At 49.9% G+C, this 20,689-nt stretch overlaps 1 protein-coding gene across 2 annotated transcripts in view; it reads left to right on the forward strand.

Moving 5' to 3' along the window:
* Positions 1-20,689, forward strand: part of TMEM132C (transmembrane protein 132C) — a 308,550-nt gene that overhangs the window by 85,000 nt on the left and 202,861 nt on the right. Inside the window, exon 1 of one of the 2 annotated variants that reach the window (XM_032396387.1) lies at positions 7,845-8,132. The exons of the other annotated variant lie outside the window; for it this stretch is intronic. Coding sequence (XP_032252278.1) covers positions 8,027-8,132 — 106 coding nt within the window. The 5' untranslated portion in view covers positions 7,845-8,026. Of the gene's footprint in view, positions 1-7,844; positions 8,133-20,689 lie in introns of those variants that run through there. 2 annotated transcript variants of the gene reach the window in all.

Here is a 20,689-nt window from a genome sequence, read left to right on the forward strand (position 1 = left end):
TGTTCTCTGTGTTACGGTAGCCTGTTCTCTGTGTTACGGTAGCCTGTTCTCTGTGTTACGGTAGCCTGTTGTCTGTGTTACGGTAGCCTGTTGTCTGTGTTACGGTAGCCTGTTCTCTGTGTTATGGTAGCCTGTTCTCTGTGTTACAGTAGCCTACGTCTATACGTCACTTTTTCTACACAGGATCCGTAACGCCTGGCCTCTCATTCATTCTCCGTCAGAAATATGCTGCAGGATTTTAGGTACTACTATAGCCAAGGGCATTATTCGAACTTCCCATCTTTTACGAGGGGAATTCGTCGGCTCTCATCATTCACTTTGTGGACAGTGGTTATGTTCCCAAAAGTCTCTGTGAACACCGAATTAGTGGATACTGAACCACACTGCTCCTTGCAAGCCTCTGTTCACTACATTTCCGTCAACCCACACACGCATACCCTGATTTTGTGCGTGCTTCTGTTTAAAGGTACCTGATTTAACGTGTTGTCACGGATTCATTAACGCCAAACTCACGGCGAACAACATCATAACTCAGGCTCAAATGAAGCTCATCTAACACATATTTTCTCCGCAAGGAGCCTTCTGCACTTAGGGATGCTCTCCAGCACTTCAGCAGTAAGCCATTTTAAACAGCAAAATCACCAGCAAAAAGCACAACACAGTGAAAAGTGTGACATTAACAAGAAAAGGACACTTGCTTACGTGCAGTCCGAGAGCCGGAATGCTCCCCGCCAGCTGGGGACAGGCACTCAGGGCCACTCTGAGTCTCCTCCCCTCTGCCTTGTCCATGAATGACCGGGAAAGCACCACCTGTGTGGACTTCAAGTTTATAAATAAACTTCAGCGAGTAGGTGGCCTCTTGAGTCTGGAATCCTCGAGAATGAGGATTGGCTGTGTATCCAGCGCGGCCCCATGGAAGATTGAACCTGCCCGAGTTGTTGGGGACGCCTCCCGGGGAAGCAGCACCAGATACTCCCAGGACTCGTGGGGCCTCTGCATGGGAAGCATTCTTGTGCAGAACCTGAGGAAGGCTGCCGTCCCGGGCCAGGCTCCTCGGAGACAGACCAGAGACAGGGCCTTCCCGGCTCAGGAGCTGGACGGGACTTTCACACCAGGAGAGTCACAAAGAGCAGCGTGGAGAGGGAGACATCTGTCAGCTTCGAGAATACCAGCGGCGAGCTGCCAAGGTCCGTGGCTCAGAGAGGAGCACTCCTCGCCCGGGGAGCTCCCTTGGTTTTGTTTGCAGAGAAAAGTGGTGAAGTTCTACCACCTCCTGAGAGCAAGGAAGGTTTGCTCTGCAGAGGACGGTGGGCACGAAGAGGGGAAAGCATCCTGATGGGCTCTGGTTCTCCAGCCTCCCTCTCTCTGTCCCCATCCTGGAGAAAACCCAACACTCTGCTCAGCGCTCCTCGCCCAGGGCCGAATGCTTTGTTGCCGTTTCCTGTACTCAGTGTAACTTTGTTTTCTGGAACACAGATAGCCCAATACCTTAATGGCGAAACTAATTGCCTATTGCTCAGCAGCCCCGATATTCCAACCCCTCCTTCGGGGAAGGAATCTGACCTTATCATAAACCCCTGGACCCTTTAATGCTTTCCATGTACCCAGATACACACCCGTACAAAATGCAGAGTGTTTAGTTTCTGAATTTGAAAAATTACAGAAATACGATCATACTGTATGGGTTTTTTTCTCAGTCTTTAAACCCAAGATATTTTTAAATGATTTTTTTTAAAGATTTTATTTATTTATTTGAGAGAGGGAGAGAGAGCACAAGCAGGGGGAGTGGGAGAAGCAGACTCCCCAGTGAGCAGGGAGCCCGACGCGGGACTCGATCCCAGGACCCTGACGTCATGAGCTGAGCCAAAAGCAGACGCTTAACCGTCTGAGCCACACCCCCAAACCCAAGATAGTTTTAATACCTATGTTGCTAAATACAGATCCAGACACTGTTGACCAATAGAACCTCCATGATGCTGGAAACAAGCTCTCGAAATGTGGTGAGTGGGACCGAGGAACTGAGTTAATTGTATCTAATTTTCGTTAATTTAAATTTCAATACCCACGTGTGGCTGGCGGCTACCCTGTTATTCAGCAAGCACAGACTTGCATCACTCTTTTTATTATTTTGCAAGTTAACGTTTTATTATGGGAATTTCAAACACATACCAAAAGGGGAGGCTCATGTCATGAATTCCCAGGTATTCACTTGGTAGCTTTAATAATTATCAGTAGGTCACGATTCTTTTTCTAGAGTCTTCCTTGTAACTGCTCTACAACATTCCCTTACTTAAAAATATTATGTTTTAGCCATATTTCTCCTATTGATAGGCGGGCTTTTAGGTGCGTAAGTTCCTGCTAAGACATGTAGGAGACTGAACCTCCTTGTACGTTTCTCTCTGTGCATGTGGTGTGTGTCTGTGTGTGTGTATCTGTGAGTGCATGTGCGTAAGTGTGCACGTGTGTGTATATGTGTGTATATCTATGTGTGTATGTATCTACATAAGTGTATGTCTGTCTAGGCGGGTGTCTGTGTGTGCATACGTGTGTGTGTGTGTGTGTGTGTGTGTTTTTCTAGGGCAGAAACTTACAAGTGGGTGCATTTTCTGCCTTCACAAGGGCCAGCGACCCCCTGGCTCATTTGTTTCCAGAAGCAGCAGGACAAGCACCACGCTGAAACATGATCTGGGCACTTAAGGAGCTCACCGCGACGCCCAAATCCGCCCCTCCATGCTGATGGATGCTTGGGCCGTTTCCCATGGTGCTCAGGCTCTGGACACCCGACTGGGAATCCCTGGGTGTCCCTGGACTCAGCAAGATAAAGGCAGGTCAGATTAATGACACAAAGCCCCCCCCCCCAATTCTCCTAATCATTTCATCATTCCCAAATTTCTCTCTCCAGCCCCAGGGGATTTCTATTTGTTCCCTCCCCAGTCCTTGTCTTGGCAGGACAGGGGACCGTCGGTGTTTTTAGAGGTTCCTTGAATGAGTTTTTCCAGGCGAGTACTTTCTCATAAAGACACAATTAATGCAGGAAGGAATCTGAGGCTCTGGGTTGAAAAAGGCTAAGCCACTTTGTTTTTCTAACAGCAAAGTTGTGCTTTGCTTCGAGGAAACTCGGTATTGTAACTCGTCTTTTTGACTGAGAAATCCCTCAAAATCGGGATAGTTTTGGATTACCTAAGTAACTATGCTTTTCAAACTATTATGAGAATTGGCATCTGTTTGGCTAGTGAACTAAGGGCCAACTGTTCATACCAGGTGTGGAGTTTAGCTAACCTGATCAGTTAAAAAAAAAAAAAAGAAAAAAAAAAATTAAACCTGTAAAATAAAAGGAGGCAGTTGGGTTCCAGAAAAGGGACCGAGGGAAAAATCCAATGAGCGAGCGACCTAAATCATGGCTGGGGGACAGAAGTCTGGCCTTCACCTTCTCGGGAGACGGGGCAAAGTTCTGGAGGGGAAGTTACGATCCATCCCCTGCAGCTGCCGGTTTCAGGTGTGCCGGGCCCGGGCCCAGGCGGCAGAACGAGAGGCATCTTGGGGTGCAGGCAGCCCCGTGGTGGGTCTGGGTGGGTCTCCAAGGAACCTGCCTTCAGCCGTGGTCCTGGCCCCATGACTGTGTGGGGCGGGACTGGACTATCTGGTTGTCATTAGGCAAAGAAGGGCAAGAGCGCTTAAGCGGAGGGCTTCTTGTCTCGTGTGTCAAAGATCAGATGCCAGTTTTCCTGATGCCGAACGAGGCACCTGGGTGACCAAGCATCTGATGGCCTTCCTGTCAGCTTCGAGAGGCCACCGTGTGGCACCAGAGTCCCCTGGGGTCTCCCCAGGTCAGAGAGTGGTCGTTCTTATGAGTGCAGCTCTGATTTTTTCCCATATTTCTAGGGACTTTGGGTTCACGTAGGCAGACCTCATTCACTAGGTGAGTGTTTGGTCCCCCTGGCTCCCCCACCCCCACACTGTGGTGGCATCAAAGACCAGCTCCATGGGGGGGGGCTTTCCCTCCACTCCCCAGTGACGCCCCCCACCCTCCCCGCTCTGACACGCGGCTGGCTCACCATCCTCACACCCAATACCGCACAACCTGAGCCCCCAGAAGCCCCCCAGCAGGATGTGTCCCTGTCCAGCTGCCGAGTCTGGCACAGTCCAGCCTCAGGACACAGCCTCACATCTCGATTTGTTTGTCACTTTGTCCAGAAACAGCTTAGAACCCTCATGGGCCTCAGCTTCAAACTTTTGCAGGTGCAGGGAGCAGAACGCCATGAGAAGGGCTTAGGCTTGGAATTAGGGTGGAGCTCTGCTGGGATCCTGTATGAGGAGCCTGATTATTTACCCTGTCAGCCTCAATCTTCCCATCTGTGCAGTGGGGATAGCAAGACCTAGCAGGAATTTTTTATGGAGATAAAATTGATACAATCGACATATCGCATTATATTAGTGTCAGGTGCACAACACAGTGATTCAGTGTTTGTATATATTGTGGACTGATCACCACAGGGGGTCCAGTTAATATCCATCACCAACGCAGTCACATGTTTGGTATTTTTTTGTCATGATGAGAGCGTTTAAGATCTGCTCTCTGCAACTTCCAAGTGTATGAGACGATGGTTAACTCTAGTCGCCATGCAATATGTTACATCCCTAGGACTTCTTTATTTTCTGTCTGGAAGTTTGAGCCGTGTCACCCATTTTGATGACCCCAGGAGGGTTACTGAAAATCTCTGACACAAACACCCCCTTCCTAGCATTGCACCTGATGCACGAGGGGTGACCGTCTGATTTCCATTTCCCCTAGAATTTTGTTTTGGTTTCTCGGTTAAGGTCAGTGTCCATGCAAGAAGACCCAGCCTGTCCCCTGTTTGCGATGTGCAGAAAACCACTTGTCCGCTTTATGCAGGGCGCATTTATACACCCACGCCCACACCGTTTCAATCCCTAATTGCTGCGGGGGACAGTAAGGCGGGAAAATGGGACATGGCTCTGAAGGTCCGGGAGGACCTGTAGGAAAGCCCATGAGTATGCCGTCCTTCAAAGCAGCCTGGTCGCATAGCGAGCACCTGCAACCAGGAGAGAGAGCTGGGTTGCAGCTGAGATAGGGAGATTGACGCCGGGAGTGGGCAGGAGGCTCACCCCACCAGGCAGTCGGGAACACGAGCTGTGTCCTGAACGCCCGCCCCCTGCTCTGAGCTGGGACTGAGGGCCATCCCTGGGCCCGGAGCCCGTGGCCCTGGCCGGCTGGAAGGTGGGTGGCAGACCTGACAGGCTAGGTACTAGTCCCCAGTTCCTTCATGGCATGTTACTGAGCAGAGCCTTCCTGGCCTCATCAGCCAGGTTGAGGTTAGGTTAGGGTTGGGATTCTGTCCCCACCCTGGCCTAGGCACCCCTTGCTGGACTCAGCTCTTACTGTCTGGGTTGGGGAAGAACCTGGCACCGTTCTAGCTCCGACCAACATTTAATGCATCCTCTCCGAGACTGCTGGGAGGGTCGGTGCTTGGCGGTGTGGGGATCTGCATTTGAGCCCTCCAAGGGCACAGATGGATGCAGGAGGTCCCCAAGTCACGGACGCCCCCGTGGATGGGCAGCCCCCCAAAGTGGGGCTTCTCTCCTCCTCCCTTCCCTGTGTCTTCTGCATCCTCCTCAGGGCCCCGCACAAGCCCTGCTTTCAGCGGCGGCCGTGGTGGGAGGTGGGTTCGGGGCCGGGACTGCGCTAAGCCGTTACTGGCCTCTGGGCTCCTGACGACCTGGCTGAGCAGGTGTTCTGCTCTCCCACGGCTCAGGAGCATGTCTGGTAAAGAAAGGTAGGCCTTTGGCCCAGGGTCTCACGCTAGCGAAGGGCCACTGCCCCCTTGCCTGGATGCCTCCCCGGGCCTCTGTCCCTGCGGCACTCCCCCGGCCCTCGGTGCCACACGGCGTGCTGTTTGTGTTTGTCGGGCCCTCGGTGCCTCTCCGTCAGTGCGTGCCGCGTGCACCCCGGGGTTCTCGGCAGCAGGGGATGCTTGGTGGCTAGGTGCTGGGGAACGAGGCGGTTGCAAAGCTTGGCAGAGAAGTGACTTGTGCCCTGCACCGACCCGGTCCCAGGTCTGGGGTCCACAGGACACGTCGTGGGCTCTGCTGCCCTGGCCTGGCCTGAGCCGCTCATGAATGAATGTAAGCTCCGCGGTCGTCCCCGATTTGGGGTTTCTGCCCGAGGAAACATAGGCACCGCCTAGCACGCCTTGGTGTGGAAAACGTGTGCCTCGATCCGGAGCCGCTCGCCCAGCCCTTTGCCCGTCAGCCCCGGGGGGTTTCTGAGTCCTGGGGTAGGTTCTTCCAGCTATTCTAAAGGGCTGAGTTGCTTTGGATCCAGTCCAGTTTAAACCGGCATCACGAGAGGTGCCCTGGCATTGTGGGGGGAGCGTGGGGTGCTGCTGCCCGCTGGCCGCTGAGTGCCTGGAGGCCTGGGGGTCGTGGCTGTCGGCGGCTGGCTGGATGGCCGGCCACTGCGGGGCTCCGGGCTGGCCTGGGTGTGGCCTGCACACCTCCCAGGGTCTTGGCGTCCCCTGGGCCCTTCAGAGCGCACCCTCTGGTGGCGGAGCTTAGGAATGTCCCCTGGCTCGGTGGCTTCTCTGATTCTCTGGGGGAGAGGACACGTCTTGTAGGGCCTCGGATGCCCCCTCCACTTCGGAGAGCCCGAGCCAAGGCACAGGTCTGGGTCAGGGGCCTGTCTGGCGGCAGAGCTCGGCTGGGCTGGCTTCCCGCCTTTGGGATCGGTGGGCTTGAGCACGCGCGATCGGAGGCTGGGGTGGCTGATGCAGAGGGCGGGGGCCAGCCAGCGGGGCGTTCCGGTGGCCTGGAGACCCGCGGGCACTGCTCCTTCTTGGCCCCAGCCACTTGCTGCCAGGCGGGAAGGCCAGCCTGCTAGTGGCCCCAGTTCCAATCTTTTACGAGAAACTCAGAATCCGAACATGTAAGTGCTCCCTCTAATTTTAAAGGATTGGCAGCCCACCCTCTCTCTCTGCCTCTCTGGCTCCTTCCCGCCCTCCCTCCCGCGCTGTTTTTCTTTTAAACACTGGGCAGTGTAGTAAACCTGTCTGGGGGCCAGTGTGGCCCCTCGTGCCCCCAGTTTGAGAGGCCGTCTCTAGAGAAGGGCCCGACCAGCCTCTCTGAGGAGGGTCCCCCGAGGAGCTAAGGCCAGAGACGCTGGCGGGACGTGGGAATCCGCTCGGCGCTCCAGGACCGGGCGGCTGTGGGGTTCACCGGGCACTTAGGTATCTATTCTGTTCCTTCGTCATTCATTCATTCACTCATTCATTCATTCATTCATTCATTCATTCTGAAAATACTTATCAAGTGCCCCCTGTCCCAGATACTGGCCAGGGCCCTCAGAGGAGAGAAGATGGGGTCTCTGGGTCATGAGATGCCCTGGCTAGTAGGAAGGACAGTCTCAGGTACAGAGACGCTAAAGCAGAAGAACCAACCGGTCAACCAGAATCGTTTTTGGGAGAGACGAGGAAGAGCCCCCGCGCAGGCTGGCTGGCCGGGCGCGAGAGCTGCTTGGGCTGGAGCGGGCAGGAGCGAGCTGCTTGGGCTGGAGCGGGCAGGAGCGAGCTGCTTGGGCTGGAGCGGGCAGGAGCGAGCTGCTTGGGCTGGAGCGGGCAGGAGCGAGCTCCTGGACACACAGATTGCTCCTCTCCAGATCCTCGGCACCACGCAGCGTTCTGCGGTTTTCTGCTCGCTCCCACCGGAGCGCCCGCGCCGGCGTTCCCAGGACTGTCTTGTTCCCTGTGGCACCTTCACTGCTTAGAGCAGCATCCAGCGTGTAGCAGGTGCTCAGTAAATCGTGCTGCATGTAAGGAACACTAGGGAAGTGACGCACCTGGGCAGCTTGGATGAACCCCGCCCCCCTCCCCACATAGGGGGCTGTTCCCAAGGAAATCCTCCAGTCAGCCCAGCGTCTCGCGACTCCTCCTCGTCCCAGGATAAAACCAAGGCATCTGGATGCACATAGATCTGTGTTAATCCCCTTACCTTCCCTCTCCTTTGAAGCCAGATGCCAGAAAGAAGAGCAAAGATCGGGGAGGGAAGAAGTAATTCTAAAAAGCTAAACTTTCCATGTGACCATCTAAAAGATCTCATTTTCCTTCGACTGCTCTCAGGTAATCTCTTTTGTAAGCGTGGCGTTATCACGAGAAACCGTCAGAACAGTTGTGTGCATGCGCGCGTGTGTGTTGTTCTTGTGGTTTTAACATAATGACGTTGAATGTATTCGTATTTTAGAAATATCAATATCGATAGTTATTTTTAACGTAATTGTTTTAGCATAACTGGTATGCTACTTCTGTCATAATTGTGAGATAATGCTGTCTATGTACTATCCATTCTTCCCTCCTCTTTCTTTACTTATTAATTTGCTGGAGGTGGCAATGTACCCAGTTAAAAATAATCACCTTTCCAGATCCCCTCGCAGCTGCATAATTATGAACCAATATTGGCAAGAAGTTATAAGCAGAAGTGTACTGGGAGAGTCTTCCAGGAAAGCCAATTAAAAGAAAGAAAAAGAAAAAGCCAATATCATGTAATACACTCGCCTGGCAGAGATATTTTTCCCTTCCTATTTTTTCCTCTCTGGAACTCAGATGCAATGGCTGGATGGGTAGCAACGTTCTTGCGACCATGAGTATGAAGGCCTGCATTAGAGATGGGGATCCTGGGTCCTTAATGAATCTGTGGGGCCAGTGAATAAAGTCCTGGGTAGTGTTTCTGGAAAGCTCCGTGGGAAGATAATCAGCAAAATGTAATTCAGACCAGTCCTTGTGGTTACGTGTTTGTTTGTTTTGGTATAAATGACATTGTTCTGCAACCCGATTGTCGCCCCATGCTGTGTCCTGGAGAGGTTCCCGCACGAGTACCTGCAGTTGTCCTGTTCAGCTACTGGCTCATCATAGTTGAAATGAACGGACAGTGGTGCTGAGCACCTGCCGTGTGGCAAGCACTGCTCCGGGTGCCTTGCATCGTCGCTGCTCTAATCTTCTGACGGTCCCTTGAGGTGTGTGCTGGTATTGAGTGCATTATATGGATGGGAACACTGAGGCACAGACGAGCTAAGTAAGCAGCTGACCCTCACAGCCAGGAAGAGGCAAGGCCAGGATTGGAACCGGGTGAGCTGGCCCCAAGCTGGCCTCTTGACTGGGCCCCTTCCTCTGCTCTGGTTCTTCACAGGTTCTGTTCTGTGGCCCCTGTGTGTAAACCCCCCACCCTAAGCATTTACATCATTTCCGATTTGGGACAATTATGGAAAGTGTTGCAGTGGACCCATTGGGCCTGTCTGCCTGTGCCCATGGATGGGAGTGTCCCTGGGGTAGCTCTTGACCAGGAGGAGTCTCAGATCCACGGAAGGAGCATCGTACGCCCCAGCAAGTGCCGACACGGTGCCCTCCAGACTAGCAGCAGCTGCTCATGCTCGTGAGGTGGCCGCCCCTTTCTCCCCCCTAAACCCTGCCCTGGGAGCGAGCGCCCAGTAGCCCAGGGTGGGTCTCTGCTCCTTCCCCCCAGCACCCTGGGTCTCCCCTGTACTCTGTGGGGCATGCTCGGCTGTTCTTCCCCCTTCGGCATCAGCCCTTTGTCCTACTCGGGAGAGAGGAAGGTCTGCGTGGGGTTTTGCTGTCCCTTTCCAAAATCCTCCACTCTCTTTCTCTTGTTCATGGCTCATTAAGTTTGTGCCTTTCCAAAGGGGAGGGTGCATCCTTCCAGAGCCATCACAGACAGCAATGGCGTCCAGCACCCGGCTCTAGCTGGACGCCGGGGCAGGGAGGCGGGGAGGTGTCCCTACGCTACAGGACTTCGATGAGGACAACGCTGAGTGGATGTCGGTCCTTGTCACTGTGGTACGCCGAAGCAACAGCAGTGTAGCCTGCTCGCGACCCCAGCATCCCCACCCCGTGCAGACACCTCCACCGAGACATGGGTCCCGACCGTAGCCCCCCAGCACAGTCCACTTGCATCATCGTTCCTCCCTTCTGTGGCCGCTCCCTGTCCTCAGCTTGCAGTCCACTGAGCCTGATAAACGTGGCTTACTTTCCTGTATGTTTCCCATGGAAGCAGGCAGCACAGGACACAGAAAAGGCTCTCAGTTAATGTTTGTTCAATGAAGAGCGTGCCTCGTAATATCCCCCAGTGGATTTTTTTGGGAGATTAGTGTTAAGACCAAGATTGATGTCTTGTCCCTGAAATACTAAATGAGAACATTTCTCATGAGCCTACTGGGCTCATCAATAAAGAACAGGAAGCTGAGTATCAGTTAGCTCAAAGGAAGCCCATCTCGGACTGGCGTAAGCCATAAAGGGAAAACTCCAAAGACCATCCAGCTTCAGGTACTGCTGGATCCAGGGGCTCCATCTCTCAACCATTCTTTCCTCAATGTGAACCTGACTTTCAAGCTGGAATTCAGCATCTCTGGACTGATGCGGTGCTTAGAATAGTACTCTCAGGGGCGCCTGGGTGGCTCAGTCATTAAGCATCTGCCTTCGGCTCAGGTCATGATCCCAGGGTCCTGAGATCAAGCCCCACATCGGGCTCTCTGGTCAGCAGGAAGCCTGCTTCTCCCTCTCCCACTCCCCCTGCTTGTGTTCCCTTTCTCACTGTCTCTCTGTCAAATAAATAAAATCTTTAAAAAAAAAAAAAAAAAGAATAGTACTCTCACCATTCTTTTAAATATTTTAATTATTTTAACAAGCTCTGGTACTCTAATTCCGTATTCCCAAGCAGGATAGCATAAAGGTGAGCACATGGGTCTTTAGTTCATATCCTGATTCTGGGATTCCTAGCTGTGTGACCTTGGGTAAGATATTTAACCTCTCTGGGCCTCCATCTCCTTAGGTATAAAATGGGGTGCAAGAGTATGGAAGACACGGGGCCAATTAAAGTTTTAAAGGAGTACATGATAGGAGAGGTAGGAAATGAGCTCCCGGACCCACAGGCTGTTGATCGTTGGGGCTATTCTTTTCATCCTTCTGGGTTGTGATAATGCATGTTTCATGAGGCCAAGATTTCATCTTCTGTTTTAGGGAATTTTTTTTCTCTTTGACTTTTAAAGAATTCTCCGTTATACATTCTCCATTCTCCTCGGGAGGCTCTGTGCAAACATTCTCTTTCACAAGAGAAAAGTTAAAGACTGTATAATGAAAGAGAAAATCGCTTTCATCTTCTGGTGTATTCTTTCTTTCTTTCTTTCTTTTTTTTTTTTATTTACTTCGCCATCAGGAAAGCATTTTCTACTTTGTGTCCTAAGACTTCTCATTAATATAATCATCCTAAATACTGGTGTAACCAAACAAAACTACAGATGCTAACTAGCAGGCAAATGGGACTCATATGTGGGGAAAAATGGGATGGCTCAATGGGATAGAGAAGAGTTGGTTTTTTTTTTTTTAATTATCTGTAATTAGTGGGAAAGAAAATATGTGGACTATATTAAAAATAAGCTCTTTCTTTTTGAGGAAAAAGACCCTCATAAAGAACGGGAATGCTGTTCCCTTTTATTGGCATGAATTGAGATAATTGGAACTCTCAGGATTAATGTAAGGTTCCATCATAAATAATACCACCATCTGCGATAAATAGATGCCTTTCTCTCTGAATAGACACAGCTAAATATCCTCAAACCATAAGCTATATGAGCAGCAAATGCACCGATTTAAATTCTGCTATAAAGGCTTATATTATGCAACTCTAAATCCCTTCTGATGTTTGATCAATTTTTTTTTTTTTTGCTTCAATTTCTAAGCTATTTTGGAGGCATAGTAAACACCGTGTTTACATTTCAGATCAATGAGCTAAACCTGGTGTATAATTCACATTGTAAAGGGCCCTGAAGAAAACACCAAGAAAGCTATCATCTGCATGAAACAACTCTTAGAATGGCTTCGTCCCTATTGGAGGTCAGCAAACGGTAGCTCTCACACCAGATCCAGCCCCCTGCCTATTTTTGGATGGCCCACAAAGGGAGAATGTGTTTACATTTGTAAATGGTTGAGAAACATTTTTTTTAAACAATAATATTTCCAACATGGGAGAATTCTATGAAATGCCACTTTTAGTGTCCATCAATAGTTTTATGAGCACAGGGGCACAGTTGCTTGTTTACATTGGTCTCTGGCTGCTTTCATGATAAAACCAACAGCAGGGCTGAGTGGCCCATAAAGCCTAAAATATTTACTATCTAGACCTTGGCGGAAAAAGCATGCTCATCTCTTCTTTAGATGATGTGCAAAGCCAATAAGCTCTATTTGGACACAGCCAATGTGTATCATTTTAGAAGATTTTGGCTGAAAGAAAACAACGATGCACGATGGCCGTCCATTGGTCAACCTAATGAGAAGTGTGATGGGGAAACAAGATGCAGAGTGTGTCCATGCAATGTTCCCTCTTTGTTGTCAAGACCCACTCCCACATTCCTCTGCTGTGTCTGCCATTGCTGACTGTCTCTGGGGTTCTCACCATAGTTCTGGCGTGGATGACAGCATTGATGTGGTGATCTGGTCCCTCATTTGCCTTTGGAGAGAAAGGCATTTGCTTCCCTGGTTCTCTTAGGTGTGAGGGCACTTCTTTCCCAGAAGCCCCAGCAAACCCCTCTTCATCACTCATTGGTCCCCACTGGCCCAGGACATGGCTCCCCAACCTCAGTACTGTTGGCCTTTGGGGCCAGATGATTCTGTGTTGTGGGGCTGTCCTGTGCATGAAAGATATTGAGCAGTATCTCTGGCCTCTACCCACGAGATGGCAGTAACATTCCCCACACCAACCATGGCAATCAAAAATGTCCCCAGACATTGCCAGATGCCACCCCCCCATTGGCAAAAGCACCCCTTATTTGAGAACCACTGATGTAGACCGGTGCATAACTGAACACGTTGCTGGAAACAGGTTTGGAATTACCCATTTGGTTTAAATCAGGGATTTATGGCAAATACGGCATCATGGGCTTTATCCGGCCCCTCACCTGTTTTTGTGTGGCTCACAGCTAAGAATGGTTTTCACATTATAAATGGCTATGTAAGTACCCAAGTAGTATTGATTTTGCCTCTTAGCCTGCAAAACCCAAAATAGTTACTATATGGCCCTTTAAAAGAATTTTTGCCAACCCCTGGATTAGGCCAATGGTCTCAACCCTTACCATTGTACAGCATAAAATTAAATTTGTAAACTTTTTAAAAAAGATTTATTTATTATTTATTAGAGAGAGAAAGAGCATGGTGGGGAGGGGCAGAGGGAGAGGGAGAGAGAATCCCAAGCAGGCTCCCTACTGAGTGGGGAGCCTGTCATGGGGCTCGATCTCAGGACCCTGAGATCACAACCTGAGCCAAACTCAAGATTCAGATGCTCAACTGACTGAGCCACCCAGGCGCCCCTAAATTTGTAACCTTACAACCTATCTACATATATAACTAAAAATAAATCTGCATAGTGCCCTGTCATAGACAGGAAAAATATGAGCAGAGTAATCCGTAATAAAATAATATCTTAAAACGTGTACTGGAAGACCGGATGTTAGTAGTCAGATATTAGCCCTGTGTCCAGAATCCCCGTGCATGGGTCAGCCACGAATTCTGACTGGTGTGGACAAGTTTGGACAACTTGCATTCACAAACAGATTGGGCATGGCCGATGACATTTTCCAAAAGGATCAACACTTTCTCACTAAAGTTTTATCAAATCGAAGTACAATTTCACCCCGGTAGTTGCAACATTGGAAAATGCGCCCTATACGAAATCCCTGCCCCTTGCTCACTGTTTCTGTAACCGTTGGAGATAGCTTGTTGGCTTGGGTACTTAGAGGAAGTTTCTCACTCTTGTGAATATTCAGGGGGACCCCCAGACCTCTGCACCAGCCCGGGCTACTTGTGTGTCGCGTGGAACTGTCTCACGCCCTGCAGGACGTCTAGCAGAGCGGGACCCCGCTGTCTACATGCTCGTGGGATCCTCCCTCCGACTCTTGTGATAACCAGAAATGCCTCCAAGGTCCCCCAAATGCCGTGTGTGCTGGGCTGAAGAGTCCCTGCCCCAACGGCCAACACCTACTGATATGTTACTTTATATGGCCAAAGGGACTTGGCGGGTGTGATTAATTTAAGGATTTGAGATGGGATTTATTGATTTTTCTCTTTTAAAAAAGTTTTTATTTTATATATTTACTTAAAAATGTCTAATTTAAATTCAATTAATTAACATATAATGTATTGTTAGTTTCAGAGGTAGAGGTCAGTGATTCATCAGTTACATGTAACACCCAGTGCTTATTCCATCACGTGCCCTCCTTCATGCCCATCCCCCAGTGACGCCATCTCCCCACCTCCCACCCCTCCAGCAACCTTCAGTTTGTTTGCTAGAGTTAAGAGTCGCTTATGGTTTGTCTCCCTCTCTGATTTCATCTTGTTTTATTTTTCCCTCCCTTCCTCTATGCTCTTTTGTTTTTGTTTCTTAAATTCCATATATCAGTGAGATCATATGATAATTGTCTTTCTCTGATTGACTTATTTCGCTTAGCATAATACCCTCTAGTTCCATCCATGTCGATGTAAATGGTAAGTATTCATCCTTTCTGATGGCTGAGTAATATTCCATTGTGTATACGAAACTCATCTTCTTTATCCATTCATCTGTTGATGGACATCTGGGCTCTTTCCACAGTTTGGCTATTGTGGACATTGCTGCTATGAACACTGGGGTGCATGTGCCCCTTCGGATCCCTACATTTGTATCTTTGGGGTAAATACCCAGTGGTGCAGTTGCTGGGTCGTAGGGTAGCTCTGTTTTCAACATTTTGAGGAACCTCCGTACTGTTTTCCAGAGCGGCTGCACCAGCTTGCATTCCCACCAACAGTGTAGGAGGGTTCCCCTTTCTCCGCATCCCCGCCAACATCTGTCGTTTCCTGCCTTGTTCATTTCAGCCCTTCTGACTGGTGTGAGGTGGTTTGAGCTGGGATTTAATCACCAGCATCCCTGTGAGAGGGAGACGGGAGGTCAGAGCGAACAGAAGCTGTGGGCTGCTGGCTTTGAGGAGGGAGGAAGGGAAACAAGGACTGCAGGTGCTCTCAAAAGGGGAACAGCAAAGAAACATTCTCTCCTGAACTCACCACAAAGAACGCAGCCCTGCCCACACCTTCATTTCAGACTTTTGACCCGCAGAACTATAAGAAAATATTTTCCATTGTTTTAAGCTACTAAGTTTGTGTCATTTATTCCAGGAGCAATGGGAAACTAATACAGCAGTTCTCCGGGGAGCGCCTCCCTTAAGGGAACCCCAGCTTGAGCTCTGGAACCCCTGCGGACCTGGGGTCCAAGCCACACCCAGGGACATGGGGGGCGGAGGGATCAGCCACATAGCTACCACACTCTGCCAGACTCGACTTCAGGAAATATAAATTCAGGCGGTTAAAACACCGCACTTTAGATTTATGGCTCTCCCTAGTAAATATTTCCCTCGTGGGTGCATACCCAGGGCACTGTTCTCATGCTGATAGGGTCTGAGATTCCAGGTGGTTTCGAGAATTTGTCTCTGAAAGGCCTAAGTCTTTTGCTCTGCTGGGGCTGGGGTAGCGATTAAGCCACACCTGAGGATGATTATGGAGTTTTTCCCGAAAAAGGGGGGTGTCCCCCCAGCAGCTCAGAGGGGGAGATAAGTACCTGCTCTTTTAGAGGAGAGTGTCTGTTCCAAAATTGCAAACCACACTATGTAATTTCAGCAAAGGATATTCAGGGGCTTGTTCAGAAGAGGCATTGAAATAAAATAATCCATTTATCAAGGTGCCTTTTGTTTCAAGAAAAAAGAAACAATGCGCCATATTTAGCAGAGAGAGACATTCTGTGTCTGGAGAATGTTAATAAATCACCAACCGGGAGAGGGGGAGGAAACCTCAGAATACTTGAGCCGACTCATATTTCAAGTAAGCGGCGGTAACTTGGAAGGAAAATCCCATCAGGGTTTTCCTTGAGGTGAATGGAGGCTGGCCTTTTCCCGTGGGGAGGGGGCTGGTGTCTGATACCAGGTGGGTCAGTGGGAGGCATCTGTGGCCCCGTGGCCCCCCAGACTCGTGGAAGGGCCCGCCCGCTGCTCTTGGTGCCTGAATCTTTTCTCATACAGATGTTGCCCGATCCTTTGCACATCTCTGTGCCCTTGAAAACTTTCTACTCCAACTTATCAGCATGACTGGAACAATGGTGATAGTAATCATACTAAGAAGGGTAATAATATAATAGCAACAGCACCCTTCCCAGCGCTCGGGCACCTTCTATCCAGGGGTACTTTGCTTATTGCCTTCTGTGACTTGGTGGTGATATGATTCCCTTTATAGAAATGAGGTTGCCAAAGGTCAGAAGTTTAAGGTATTTGCAAAAAGACCCACGAAACAACAACAACAAAATCTTTATCTAGTACATTGTGGAGCAGGGATTCTTTGGGTTTTGTCTGACGTCAGGAAGGCCCTTAACCCACAAGGATACCTTTCCTCTCCCTGGATGGAAGAGGGTTTGGCCCAAATCTTTCCTCTATCTCATTTGTACCTTAGATGAACCACGAACACCTTGCATGTGAATTGGGTTAGATCAGGCTTCCTCAGCCTCAGCTCCACCGACATTTAGGACTGGACACTGTTTGTGGCGGGGGCCGGTCCTGTTAGCATCACTGGGTTCCGGCCTCTAGATGCCGGGACCTCCCCCAGCCCCCAGCTGTGAGAACCAGAAATGTTTCCAGGCGTTACCAGGTGTCTCTCGGGGGCAAAAATCGCCCTTAGTTGAGGACCCTTTGCACAGCCTGAGACGATACCACTCATGCATTTGGGTGATTCCAGTGATTTTTTTTTTTTTTACTTAGAGTTCAAATACACTGACTTTTCTAGGTGTTTGCTTTCCTGTTTGTAAAATGAGCAGATATCTGCACCTTTTTTTTTTTTTTTTTTAAATCTCTCAGACAATGCTTTAAAATCAAACATGAGGATGTAGAACCAAATCCAGTGCAAACTCCTCCCCTCTGGATAGTCTTTGAAGGGCCCGTGCGCCGTGGTGTTTGTTTTTACATTCTCCAGTTGAAGAGGAAAGCAGGACCTTGCGTTTTTACCACGCACCCTACGGGCACCCACGTCTTACTGCCATCAGAGCCAACTCTGGCCCCCTCCCACGCTCCTAGACCGACCTCCTCACACGCCGAGGCCCCGAGCCTCTCCTGGAGGGATCCCCTGCTCAGGCCCCCTCCTGGGGTCCTCTCTCCAGCCTGGCCAACCCACACATCCCAGCCCAGAGAGAACCAGCTCCGAAGAACCTGCCCCCGTCAACACATCCACAAGTGAGCATCATGATGAAGGTGACGCGTCATGCGGGCTGAAAGGGTCATTTCTCACCCCTGCGGTATTCTATCTGGGTGCTAAGTGACACGGACTTCTGTGTTCGCTATCTCAGAATCTCAAAAACTCAATTTCCGGCCGCAGCTCTGCTGCAGAGTTCTCTGATGAACACCTGATGGAGGGCACGGTATCCCCAGCACTGACAGGGGACACAGATAAAGAAAATGGATAAACAGGGAGGCAGACAGCAAATGAGTGTGCCGTCTACAGGGAGCCCAGATAAGAAGGTGTGTCTGTCAACGGTCCCCCTGTTCCCTCTCCCATGGCCTTAGGAAACCAGCATCGGACTTTTCCAGGGTTATTTCAGATCGATAAAAATTACCGAATAATCCTATCTTTCTGGGAGACGGTGTGAGCAGATGCACCAGAATGAGAGGGTGGATATTTGTCTGTGCTCACTGGGTCCCAGCAGCCAGGAGATGGTTCCCTGGCAATCAGCAGATAAAGTGTCAGGAAAGACATACAAGGACAGCTGGTAATCACCTCTGCTTCCTTCCTCCCCTGGATCAGGGCTCCCCAGAGTGTGAGATGAGTTGAGGTGATCAACAGAGTCACGGTGTGGGAGGGTGCAGATGGGCACAGGTCCTGGGGGAGCCGTTCTCATGAGTGTACATGGGGTTGGTGTTTGAGGTGCATGGACATGGGGTAAAGCCACCCGAGTCTCACAAATGAGAAGGCGATTCCCTTTTCAATTGTTTGAATTATTCTAATTTCATCATGCGGGAAAGTCTCATTTTGGTGTCACTGTATCTTGAACACCTTACACTCAGTAACCTCCCCATTTAACAAAGAAATGGCAAATGTCAGGCTCAGAGCCATAGACTGGCAACAATTTGGATCATGGGATCCTGTGTTGTTATTTATACGAGGATTATCTAAATGCATGTATTCACTAATTCACTGGTATTTGATTAAGTATTTACTTTAATAAAGTATTAGTTATTGATAAAAATCATTGTTTAGCAATGCATAAATATCTGGCTGATGTCGTGAGAGTACTCTCTGAATGTCTGAGTTTAGGAGACATTGTCTGGAGCATTGTGTGTGGAGGGAGATGTTCCTGGCAGTCATGAGAATGCATATGCTCAAGAAATTCTCGTTTTTTGAAGATTTTCTTTTTTTTAGAGCAGTTTTAGATTCACAGCAAAATTGAGAGGAAGGTACAGAGAGTTCCCATGTACCCAAAGTCCGTGGTTTACATTAGGGTTCACTCTTGGTGTTGTACGCTCTGTGGGTTTGGACAAATGTATAAAGACACGTGTCCACTGTTGCGGTGTTGTGCAGAGTATTTTCACTGCCCTTCAGTTTCTCTGTGCGGTATTCACTGGCCGAAGTAAATCACATGGCCAGCATAGATTCAAGGAGGTCAGTAGATACTTCCTCTTGAAGGGAGGGTTGTAGGGCCACATGCAAAAGTGTAGATACAAAAGGAGAATTGGAGCTGTTTTTAATTATTCTACACAGCTTTTGTTATATCCCATGTATCTGACTCTTTCTACCTATTTATCTGTCTGTTTACCTATGCACCCATCCATCCCCCCATCCAACCATCCATCCCCCCATCCAACCATCCATCCCCCCATCCAACCATCCTTCTATCCACCCTTCTGTCCATCCATCCATCCATCCATCCACCCACCCACCCTTCTAACCATCCATCCATCCACCTATCCATCCATCCATCCATCCATCCATCCACCTATCCATCCATCCATCCATCCATCCATCCATCCATCCATCCATCCATCTATCCGTCCATCCATCCATCCATCCATGGAAACTAAAACTCCCAGAAGGTAAGAACTTGCTCAAGAACCCATGATGGCTGAGTAGATCAACCCTCAATGCCTCCATGACCAACCTTCATGCCCTTAACCACCATACTAGACCCACTTTCTTCACCATGTTTGTCTCTTCTTGCTCACGTTAAATCTCTCATGAACTGGAAAACCAGAACTGGGGTCAGCAGGAAGGTAAGATCAAGGCACCTTTTTCTCCATGAGAGGGAGCAGGAGCGACCTACTTAAATAATGGTGAAAGGAGACAGTTGGACAGCAGGCCCACTCCAGCTTTATTTTATAGAAAACAAACTCAGCATTTACTAAAAAATAAGAGATTCATATTTTAGGCTTTTGGGGGGGAACCCAAAAAAAGTAGAAAAAGGGAATCCCTACACACAGAGAGAGTGAAGAACGAGGAGAAAGCTTGTTGGCAGTGCTTCCTGTGACAGGAGTGTGTCCTGCCCTGCCCCTGCAGATCCTTCAGAGAGCCCATCCCCCACCCCCCGTTTCTGTCCCCAAACAAATCAGTCTCTAAATCTCCACACTTCGCGATTTAAGAGCCTTTTTGGAGAGGGATGGGTACAGTAGAACAAAACATCTGATGTGGCGATTTAGTTTGGTTTTTACAAAATATTGTAAGTCGCTTAAATAATCCACGGCCTTTTTAAGGACATGGAACCAGTACTCTTCTGGGATGTTCTACTCTGGTGGGGCCTTTTGAGGGTGATTTTACCTGGTTCTGGAACGAAAGGGTTAAAATGGAAGTGCAGACATATCCCTCAAAGAGAGAGGGGCCAGCACCCTTGCTCCTGGGGGCCTCAGAACAAAGCCTCTGGTGGAGAACAAGGGGGGATGCTGTTTCTTTGAAAAGCCGTCTTGACAACCCAAGCCCTCTTGGCTGCGGCAACACCCGAGGCAGCTTTGATCTGCTAGCCAGCGTCCCTGCCGAGGAGAAGGATTAGGGGAGCTTCCAGAGGAGAGAGGCGCAGGTCGCCCATATGCTGGATGGGCCGCACCTGCTGTCTTCAGAGGACGGCCAGCAGGGGAGTGTGGAGCGGCTGGAGGAGAGAGAACTTTCTGCTCTCTCCCTGTATGAACGGGGGCCCATTTGCATTTCTGGGCTGGTTTTCAAAAACAAGGGCACGGCCGTGGGCTTTGGGGGGCTTTGCAAAGTCAGCCACCGGGCACATTAACCTCTTTGTCCTGTGCGTGTAGCGAGTCCTTGTGAGCCGTCCACAGTGTAAGAGGAAGCCATGGGGGATCTTTAGAGAGGAGAACCTTTGGGCGGCAAGGAGCCTGCTGGTTGTACGGCTGTCCACGTCTGTGATGGACAGAGGAGGGCAGAAAGGCAGGGGTGATGCTCTTGCCCATCGCGACGCTGAGCTCCAGCCCCCGGGGTGGGACGGCTTACCAGGCTGCGGATTCCAGTCAGAGCTTTCCAACTCAGATGCACCTGCCAGTTACAAGCAGGTAACTGAACTGCTGAGTGACTTCTCCCCTCGTTCCCAGGTGGGCATAACGCCCAAATGTTGCCAGGTC

The sequence above is a fragment of the Phoca vitulina genome, unplaced genomic scaffold (assembly GCF_004348235.1).
Source record: "Phoca vitulina isolate PV1807 unplaced genomic scaffold, GSC_HSeal_1.0 scaffold91, whole genome shotgun sequence".
NCBI lineage: Eukaryota > Metazoa > Chordata > Mammalia > Carnivora > Phocidae > Phoca > Phoca vitulina.